Below are 10,764 nucleotides of genomic sequence, written 5' to 3' on the forward strand. Positions count from 1 at the left end.
TGATATGATAGGCACTTCCAAAAGTGACACATTAGTTTTTCCTTCTTTTTCTATCTCTCTTACTCTCATTTTTATTCAGTATTATTATGCTCATAGATTTTTATTTTTATTATTGTTATAATCAATCAAGGCCATTATTCCTTTTCAAATGATATCAAATTTGGTGTTTTTGTGAACAGTGCCTAAATCTTTATTTTTCATAATCTATATTTTTTTCAAATTAGTTTTACACTGAATGACACAAAAGGAAACTTAAATTACTAATAGTTCACATGTAAGCTTGATTATAATCTGAATGAAAAATAAGTAGGAAGAAAAAGGCCTTCAAAAAAGCTTCTGTATTACATCTCGCTCTGTGAAACGGCTCTGCTTCTGACTTCAATTGCCTGCTGCTCTAATAGGCCATGAAGCGCATGAACCCCCAACTGCAGCTTACTGGTGGCAGGCAGACACACACACACACACACACACACACCTTCCTCACCTGCTGCCCTTGTAACAAAATGAACTGGTTTTTAAAAGTAAAGTGCATGATTTGGAACGCAGGAGTACTTTCAATTAGTTCTTACACTTTCTGACATGCTCCTACAAGTTTTAGAAAACTTTCTTTAGAATCATTTGTATATTTGACTTTGTTCTTTAGAATTATCACTAAAACTTCTAATTTTTTATAATCAAATACATCTAAGTTTTCTTTTATAATTTCTTGGTTTCTACTTTTAGCCAAGAAGTTTCTCCTGTCCCTAGATGGCACAAATAGTCTACTAACTTTTCTTCTAAGACTTCTATGGCAATCTATCTAGAATATATGTTTATGTAACGAAAGACAAAGCTCCAATTTTATTTTCTTCCAAACGGATAACTAGTTGTACCACTATTACTTATTAACAATTCATCTTTTTCCACAAATGGGCACTATCATCTTTGTCATATTTTAAATTCTTAATCTGTTGCATTCTTCCTTTGGTATATTCCTAAACCAATTCTTTAGGGCTCTATTAAAATAGATATCTTAATCTTTGTTTAAGCATCAGTGAAGTCAGTTAAGGTTCTACACATATAGTAAAAAAAAAAAGAAAACAAACTGGCTACTGTACCTAACACAAAGTAGGACAACATGTATTCTAATTATTAATAAGGTATCTTAATTGCAATTATTCACTCAACAGTTAAATATATGTGTAACTGTTAAGAGATAAATAATAAAGAAAATATTCCTTATTTAAATATATTTATTTAAATATATATAGTAAATACAATATATTTATAATAGTTCATTCAAAAAGTATTTAGAATACTTCTCTTAAATCAGAAAGAATATTTTCCAAATGATTAAGCATATGGGTATCAACAAAGCTATTATATGTGGGTTAATATAGACAAATGATATTCTTATCCAAAACACAATACATTAAACTTAACTATTTTTAGGAAGAAAAAAAAGAATTCATACCTGAGCATTTGAATCAGTGAGTGTCTCAGTTCCAACAAGTGATAATTTTTTCTGACACTTCATTTAAAAAGTAAATAAAACAACAAAACAAAGCAAGTAAATAAAAATGATTCACATACTATATATAACCTTTTATATATAACAAACAATTCCCTTTCTTTTATATCAATGTAATATTATACAAATATCTGATTTAAGAGAAGAGTTTAAGTTCCTCACTTAAAAAAAAATGTTTATTTACTTATTTGAGAGAGATTGTATGCATGAGCCAGAGAGGGGAGGGAGAGAGAGAGACAGAGAGACAGAGACAGAGACAGAGACAGAGACAGAGACAGAGAAAGAGAGAGAATCCGAAGCAGGCTCAGGGCTCAACGTCATGATCAATCGCAGTATCATGACCTAAGCCAATATCAACAGTCCGAGGTTTAACCAAATGAGTCACCCAGGCACCTCAAGTTCCTGATTTTACAGGCAAGAGGATCATGAAGGCACCCAAACAGGTCTCACGGTCAATATATCAAAAGTAAAAGGGGATATTAGATATTCTATATTCTGTATAGAATGAAATAATGAGCATAAGAAATAAGGACAAAAAAATACAAACATAGCTAGGGTAAATTAGAAGCTAGGTAACGGGAAAATAGGAAATAAGAGAACAAGAAGGAAAGCACCATAGAAAAATAACAAAAGAGATAAGAAAATGGTTAAGATCATAGGAAAATAAAGCCTTCAGGAGACATCATTTTTGTTCCATTCAAAAAAGATCTACAACTATTACCAGTGATTATATGATTGAAAATATGGGTAATTTAAATTTTACTTGTGTACTTATTTCTAGTTGCAGTATCTTTTAAAAAAATTATTTTTAAATTCAAATTTCTATACTGAAAAAATGTCAAAAGCATAAAAAGGAATTATTTAAATTATCTTGAAAATACACTATTATCAGAGTACCAAGGATTTACATTAAAAAATAATTTTAGAAAAGAAAAAAGGGGACAAAAAACAAATAATAACCTGCCTTAATCTAAAATCTTACTGCAAAGAATGGGATAAGAAAAGTTTGCGGCCTGTTTCACACATTATGCTATTTTGAGTAGAAAAACCTTTTACCAACACACAGTAGTGTACCAGAAGTGATGCTCACTAACTCAACATTTCAAAGACAACATTTTCTATATTAATTCATATTTTCACCCAAACTCCATAATTATGTGTCCTCACCACTTCTCTACTCTCTATCTTAGGAAATAACCTGACCAACCTCCTAGTGGCCCAAACCAGAAACCTGAAAGTATTCATAATTTCCCTCCATTTCACAACAATTAAGTTCCACTCATTTTGGCCCTATCTCCTTAGTATCTCCTAAATCCTTCTTCTATATGCAGTGATAGGATATGGCCCTTCAGTACTTCTTATCAGGATTAGTAAGTACTAGAGCCTCCTAAATGCTTCGTCTATCTGCAGTCTCAGTCTTCTATATTCCATTGTCTTCAAAACAACCAAGCAATTTTCCCAAACTGCATCTTTTCCCAAAGATTCATGTTTATAATCCTTTAATTGCTCCCCACAGTACAAACTCAACAAAATCCTTCATGTTCTTGCTCCTAGTTATATTTCCAGCCTCACTCCACAGGTCAATCTCCTCCGAATTTACGAAGCCATAATATTCTACCTAAGGTTTTCTAAACTCTTCCAACCTTACATATTTTGTTCCTTCTGCTTTATATACCTCTCCTACTTTCAGAAGCTAATTTCTATTTATCCTTTAAAAGTGAATTCAGTTATTGCTGCCTTTAGAAAACTATCCTTGACCCTTTCTATCTAGGTTTACTACTCGTTTTAAGTAGTCTTTGTATTTCCACCACAATACTTCTAACATAAAAGCAATGGTCTCTATTACATGACAATCTCCTTGAGGGCAGGGATTGCCATAATTTTTTCGCTTTCTAGAGCTCACCTGGCATAAAGTTTCTTGAATAAATGCTTACAGGTTTAAAAGCTATATAAATTTTTACTGTATAATATAACAGCTTTCAGGACCCAACATAATTATTTTTCTTAAGTCTATTATTGAAATGGAAAGAAATCTTATAGTAATTAATATATATATATCACTTTGACCTCTTGGTACTTACTTCTTCCATGTCTTTCCACATTTCGTCACATTCCTTAATAAGTTCTTCTTCAGCATTTGTAACATCTTCCATATCTGTACTACTATCTGGGTCTAGATCTTGCTGATTCACTGACATGTGCCTTGTGATTTTTTTAGCCTTATAAGAAAAACTGAAGTAAAAATATTTATTCATTTAACAATAATTTCTTGAACACCTATCACCTGCCAGATAGTAAGCTAGGAACTAAACATGTAAGAGTGAACAAAATGGGCAAAAATCCTTCTCCCTACCATGGAACTTATATTCTAGTTAAAATAAAGAGACAATAACCCAGTTACATAAGTGGAAGTATATATAATATATATATCAATTTATAAGTGGAAATAATTTTATAAGTGGAAATAATTTATAAGGAAAGCAAGACAGGGAATAAAATAGGACATGCTTGGGTAGGGGTAATGTAATTTCACATAATGTGGTCATTTAAGGTCATTGAGAAGTTAACGATTGAGCAAAAAACATGAAGGAGATAAGAAAGTGAGACATGGGGATATTTAGAGGAAGAGGCTCCAGGCAGGGAATTGCAAGTACAAAGGCCCTGGGGCAGAAGTATGATGGTCATGTTCCTAGAGCAGTAAAGCAGCCAGTGTGATTGGAGCAAAGTAAGGCAGAGAATACAAGATGAGTTTGAGAGATTTAGGAATTAGATTATGTGGGCTTTCTAGGCTATTTTAAGGACTTCAGCTGAGATGATAAACAATTAAAGGGTTTTCAATGGAAAAATGACATAAGTTGAATTATATTTTAACAGCACAACTCTGGTTAACAACAGGCAATAAGGACAGAAACAGGAAAGTCAGTTAGAAAGCTATTGCAATGATCCAAGCAACTTTTGTTATTAAAAAAGTTTAGGTAAGCAAATGGAAAGATGGAGCTGCCAGTTGGGTACTGAGATAGTGAAGACAGTGGAAGAAACAGAAGCAGCTAGATATGAGAAGGTAATGATTAAAAATTCAATTTTGTACTTGCTAAATATAAGGTGTCTATTAGTGCAGATGCTGATTAAGCAACTGAATGTACATGTATGGAGTTCAAGGGAAAGTTTTGAGCTAGAATTTGAGTCATCACCATACAAGATATGTAAAGCCACAAGGCTAGGTGAGATCACAAGAGCAAGAGCGTACAGACAGAAATGAGAAGAGGTCCAGACCTGGAAAGAATAATAAACAGGAACCACTGAAAAGGTCTGAGAAGGAGCACTCAATAATAAGGTGAAAAGAAAATTAAGAGTATGATATAACCTGAAATTCAAAGTAAGAAAGTATTAAAGAAAAGAGTGATGAAGTATCAAATACCAGAGATAGGTCAAGTATGATAAAAACAGAACTGACAATTTACTTAGTAATATGGATAGAGGACTGTATTTTCCAAAAAGAGTCACAGCCATATTTCAGGTTATTATTCCCTGTCCAGAGGCAGAGACTATTTATCCTCATCATGAACCTGAGTATGACTTTCTAACTGCCTTTACGAATAGAATATAATGGAAGTGACTTCCAAAACTAAGTCATAAAAGGCCATAGCACTTACACCTCTGTCTCAGAACATTCACCCTTATAAACCAGCAACCATGCTGTGAAGAAGCCTGGTACAAATGTTTGTTTGTTTGTTTGTTTGTTTTTTAATGTATTTGAGAACAAGTGAGCACGTGTGAACAGGGAGGGGCAGAGAGAGAGAGAGAGACAGACAGACAGACATAGGATCTGAAGTGGGCTCCCCCCGACAGCAGAGAGCGCAGAGTGGGGCTCGAATTCACAAACTGGGAGATCATGACCTGAGCTGAAGTCAGACGCTTAACTGACTGAGCCACCCAGGCATCCTAAACTGGCACAAATGAAGAGACTAATGGTGAAGCCCACAGAAAGGAACTGAGGTTCCCAGCCAAAAGCTAGCATCAACAATTAGGCATGCACATGAACATTCTGATGATTCAGCCCTCAGACTTTGAGACTTCTAGACAAGGGCATAGACATTGCAGAGCAATTGACAAGTTGTCCTACTATATCCTGTCTGAATTCTTGATGCAAAGAACTGCTGAACATAATAAACCTCTAAGTCTTAAGATAATTTATCACAATTTCAATGGAATAAATACACAAAACTGGAGGCCTTTATAAAGGAGTTTCAGTAGAATGGTGGGAGTAAAAGCATGAATGGAGTATATTCAAGAGAGAACAGAAGGCAAGGAACTCTACATACCTAGTAATATAAAATATTTTCAACAATTTTTTTTCTCTAAAGGAAAACAGCCGGAGGGTGATATGGGGTCAAGAAAGACTTTTTTTTAAGCCAGGAGAAAACAGAGCACTTAAATGACACAGAAGGAAATATTGCAGGAGTTGCAAGAGAAAAAGAATGGAATTTAATAAGTAGAGAGACTGATTTAAGATAGAAGTCTATATAGGGGCACCTGGGTGGCTCAGTTAGTTAAGCGTCCGACTTTGGCTCAGGTCATGATATCACAGTTCGTGGGTTTGAGCCCCATATTGGACTCTGTGCTGACAGCTTAGAGCCTGGAGCCTGTTTTGGATTCTGTGTCTCCCACTCTCTCTGCCTCTCTCTCTCAAAAATAAACATTAAAGAAAAGAGATAGAAGTATACATAGTTCATCCATTTTAATGGAAATGTAGGAGGATTGCAAGCAGGTGAGTAGATGTGTTGATAGGATTTTACGGAAGTTCTATTTGGACTGCTTCTCTTTTCTCAGGGAAATGTTAACTAAGGTCATCAGCTGTGAATGAGAATGGGGAAAAGCACAGGAGGTTTAAGAAATACATTAAGAGGGCGCCTAGGTGGCTCAGTTGGTTAAGCATCCAACTTCAGCTCAGGTCATGATCTCACAGTTCCTGAGATCGAGCCCCACATCAGGCTCTGTGCTCACAACTCAAAGCCTGGAGCCTGCTTCAGATTCTGTGTCCCCCTCTCTCTCTGCCCCATCCCCACTCATGCTCTGTCTCTATCTCTGTCTTAAAGTAAATAAAACATTAAAAAAAAGAAATACATTAAGAAATGTATGAAACAGCGGCACCTGGGTGGCTCAGTTGGTTAAGCATCTGACTTTGGCTCAGGTCATGATCTCATAGCTCGTGAGTTCGAGCCCCCATTGGGCTCTGTGCTGACAGCTCAGAGCCTGGAGCCTGCTTCAGATTCTGTGTCTCCCTCTCTCTGCCCCTCCTCAGCTCATGCTCTGTCTCTCTCTCTCTCAAAAATACATAAACATTCAACGTTTATAGCAGCACTCTCAACAATAGCCAAATTATGGAAAGAGCCTAAATGTCCATCAACTGATGAATGGATAAAGAAATTGTGGTCTATATACACAATGGAATACTACATGGCAATGAGAAAGAATGAAATATGGCCCTTTGCAGCAACATGGATGGAAGTGGAGAGTGTTATGCTAAGTGAAATAAGCCATACAGAGAAAGACAGATACCATATGGTTTCACTCTTATGTGGATCCTGAGAAACTTAACAGAAACCCATGGGGGAGGGGAAGGGAAAAAAAAAAGAGGTTAGAGTGGGAGAGAGCCAAAGCATAAGAGACTCTTAAAAACTGAGAACAAACTGAGGGTTGATGGGGGCTGGGAGGGAGGGGAGGGTGGGTGATGGGTATTGAGGAGGGCACCTTTTGGGATGAGCACTGGGTGTTGTATGGAAACCAATTTGACAATAAACTTCATATATTGAAAAAAATAAATAAAATAAAATAAAATAAACACATAAACATTTAAAAAAATTTTTTTAATGTATGAAATAGATATATAAGAGAACAGGAGAGGATAAAATAGTAGGATAACTTGAGATTAAATGTCCACTTGAGACTATTAAATACCCACTAGCGAATATGTCATTAATTTAAAATGGAATTAGAACATGGTTATATATTTTCTTCTATAGTGTAGCAGCATAGGTACAAAGACCAAGTGAAAAAATGACAGTCTTTGACGTATGACCACAGGAATGAGTAACTACTAGAAGATAGAAAATATAATCACTAAAGAAAAAGAGGTCAAGAAAAAGGGAGGCCATATGTGGATATTAAAATCACCATGAAGTATGACAGTAGTGCTGCAGAGGGCTGCAGTGAGCCAGAAGCTAAAAATCTTCAAGAAATGAAGGAGCATGATATAATCTTGCTAGATGACCGCTGCAAGGAGTGGTAGGTAGTAGTAGACTCTGATGGCATGAAATGCAAAGTTGAGACAATTTTAAGGAAATAGACAGACCAAAAAAGAAAAAAGATGTCTACCCCACAACACTAAATGCAAACCAGAACAGCCCACTCCCCCAAAACACTTTTATTCATAAGAAACTTAAGTTTTATACTACTTAATCAAGGTCTCATCAAGAGAGATTTTAAAGAAACTTGGGGAGATACACCATGTTCAGAAATCAAATGACTCCATACTGTAAAGATGTTAATTCCTCCTAAATTGATCTATTGAATCTTAATCAAAATTCTAAAAGTATTTGGGATGCCTGGATGGGCTCAGTTGGTTAAGTGTCTTACTTGATTTTGGCTCAGGTCATGATTTCATGGTTCATGAGTTTGAGCCCTGCATTGGGATCTGTGCTGACAGCTCAGTGCATGCTTGGGATTCTCTCTCTCCCTCTCTCTCTGTCTCTCACTCTCAAAATAAATAAATAAATAAATAAACTTAAAAAAAAAAAAGTTCTAAAAGTTTCTATTTTTGTGGCACTTGACAAGCAAATTCTAAACTTTATATGGAAGGGCAAGGGGCCAAAAAACAGCCAAGACCCTCATGAAGAAGATGAGAAAACTTGCCTTACCACACATTAAACTTATTAAAAAACTATACTAATTTTTATAGCGTGGAATTAGCACATGGATAGGCAAACTGAACAGTGGAACATAAACACATAAAAGCCTTTCTGGATTCACACATTTATGGACTTATGATATAGAACACAGGTGGCAATGCAAATTAAGGGGATATAAGAACAATCCAAATAGGAGCATATTTTATAAACTATATTGCATTTTTTCCCCAGGTATAATTTGGTCCTTCATAGAACTTCCTCATTTTTTTTTAACTAACTGCAGAGTATTTGGGTGGAGGGGAGGGAAAAGGTGGGTTAAGCCTAGATATACACCTCAATCTTTACATGATCCCTACATCCCTCAAAAATTCCAGAAACAGAAATGATAAAGCAGAACATAAAGAAAACATGGAGACATTTTTTTTGCTTGGATTGGGAAAGCATTTCTAACAAAACTAAATAAAATCTCCATAAATTTTTTTAAAATTCTGCAGGTACAAAGATATCATTAAAAAATTAAAAAATAATCTAACACCTCCTTACTAAGACACCACACTGTATTTTCTCTCACTGCACTGAGTAATAAACCCAAGTTCTTCAATATCCCACCCCCCAAAAAAAGCTAAAATGTAAAACCTCAAAATTTAAAGAAAATATTTGTAATATACATGGCACTCAAGACCTAATTTTCTTAATGTATAATGAATGCCTACAAATATGAAAAAAAAAATCCAATAACCAACCATAAAAAAGAAAACTAATTTAAAAAAGTGATCACCATAAAAGTCAGGATATCAATGCTTTTGGAGGGAGAGAAGAAGGCAGGAGAAAGAACTTTGATTAGGATGGGCCAAATGAGAAACTTTTGGGATGATTATCAAAGTTTTATTTCTTGATCTACATGGTGATAAAGGTGCTCACCTTATAATAATTTATGGAATTTACATTTATTTTTATATGGTTTTTTTGATATCTATATTTTACTTTGCAATAAAAAGCTAAATAACAGAAACAATCCAAGAGAAATGAGCAAAGGACAAAAATGGGAAATTTAAAAAAATGAGAAATATCCTTTATATATAGAAAAATGCATTTTTAACCTTACTTATAAGTCATAAAAATGAAAATTAAACAAGAGTTATTTTTCATCCGGACTAGCAATAATGAAAAATTTAATAAACAATAATGAGAAGAATATAGAACAAGAGGCATACACTATTCACAAGAGGCATGCACTGTTCATAAACTAATCACTTTGTAAGATAATAAACAATAGCCATTAAAATTTTAAATACATTTAACTTCTGACCCAGAAATTCTATTCCTAGGAATAATACTATAGATAGATATATTTGCTTTAGTCTACACAGGAATGCTTACTACAGCATTACTCAAAAAAACTTTGTGTGAACTCTACAATCAAACTGTCTAGGTTTAAATCCCGGCTTCAATACTTACAAGCTGTGTGACCTTGGGCAAGGCACTTAAACTGTCTCTGCCTCGGTTTCCTTACCTGTAAAATGAAGACAATAACATTACCCCATAAAGTTGTTATGACAATTAAATGAGTTAGTATATACAAAGTTCTTAGAACTGTGCTTAGCATATGAAGTTGTATCATTACTAGCTATTAACATTACTATTAACAATCTGAAGTCAGCTAGTAAAAGACTAGTTAAATACCTTCAGCCATGTACAAAAATGTTTACACTGTTTATGTTATGGGTAAGGCTTTATATTAAAAGTAGACTATTAGTAAAGCTTTGGGGAGGATCCTAAGTTGTAGGCTGATTTTCCAATGAAGAGGGGGGATGTGCCCCTAACCACTCTGCTCACCCCTTGTTCAAAGGTCAACTATATAGTGTTGTATATGAATTATACCTCAGTTTTAAAAGAGGGGGGAAGACAGTAAATGTTATGTGGTTTTTACCACAATAAGTTTTTCTTTCTTTCTTTCCCTTTTTTTATTATTTATTTATTTATTTATTTATTTTTTAAAGAAGAGAGCTGTCGAGAAGGCGGCTAAGACATGAAAGCGCAGACCAGGACGATGGCAGCAGGGGGAAGGATCCTACCATGTACCCTTGGGTTTCTTGGCCTGCCTAGTTGGTTCGTTCTCTCTCTTTCTCTCTTTCCTTCGTTCTTTCTCTCTCTCTCTCTCTCCCCCTCCCTCCCTAGAAAAGAGTAAGAAGCGCCCACCACCTCTTTCTCGTGTGGGAGAATCAAGAAACTCAGGGAAGAAAACAGTTCCTTCAGCACCTGAAGGGAGGCCCTCAAGTTAGCTAGTTCCCTCAGTTCCCTGCCCCTCTGTCATTTCCCTCTAACCCGCTGGGTTCTAGAGCGGGA

The 10,764-nt window shown here is 35.1% G+C and overlaps 1 protein-coding gene across 4 annotated transcripts in view; it reads right to left on the reverse strand.

Moving 5' to 3' along the window:
• Nucleotides 1-9,914, reverse strand: part of CENPK (centromere protein K) — a 57,809-nt gene extending 47,895 nt beyond the window's left edge. For all 4 annotated transcript variants that reach the window (XM_042987638.1, XM_042987637.1, XM_042987639.1 and 1 more), the window contains exons 1-3: nt 9,877-9,914; nt 3,592-3,742; nt 1,454-1,510 (exon numbers count right to left, since the gene is read on the reverse strand). In XM_042987638.1, coding sequence (XP_042843572.1) covers nt 1,454-1,510; nt 3,592-3,708 — 174 coding nt within the window. In that variant the 5' untranslated portion in view covers nt 3,709-3,742; nt 9,877-9,914. The remainder of the gene's footprint in view (nt 1-1,453; nt 1,511-3,591; nt 3,743-9,876) is intronic.
• Nucleotides 9,915-10,764: the final 850 nt, after the last annotated feature.

The sequence above is a fragment of the Panthera tigris genome, chromosome A1 (assembly GCF_018350195.1).
Source record: "Panthera tigris isolate Pti1 chromosome A1, P.tigris_Pti1_mat1.1, whole genome shotgun sequence".
Classification (NCBI taxonomy): domain Eukaryota; kingdom Metazoa; phylum Chordata; class Mammalia; order Carnivora; family Felidae; genus Panthera; species Panthera tigris.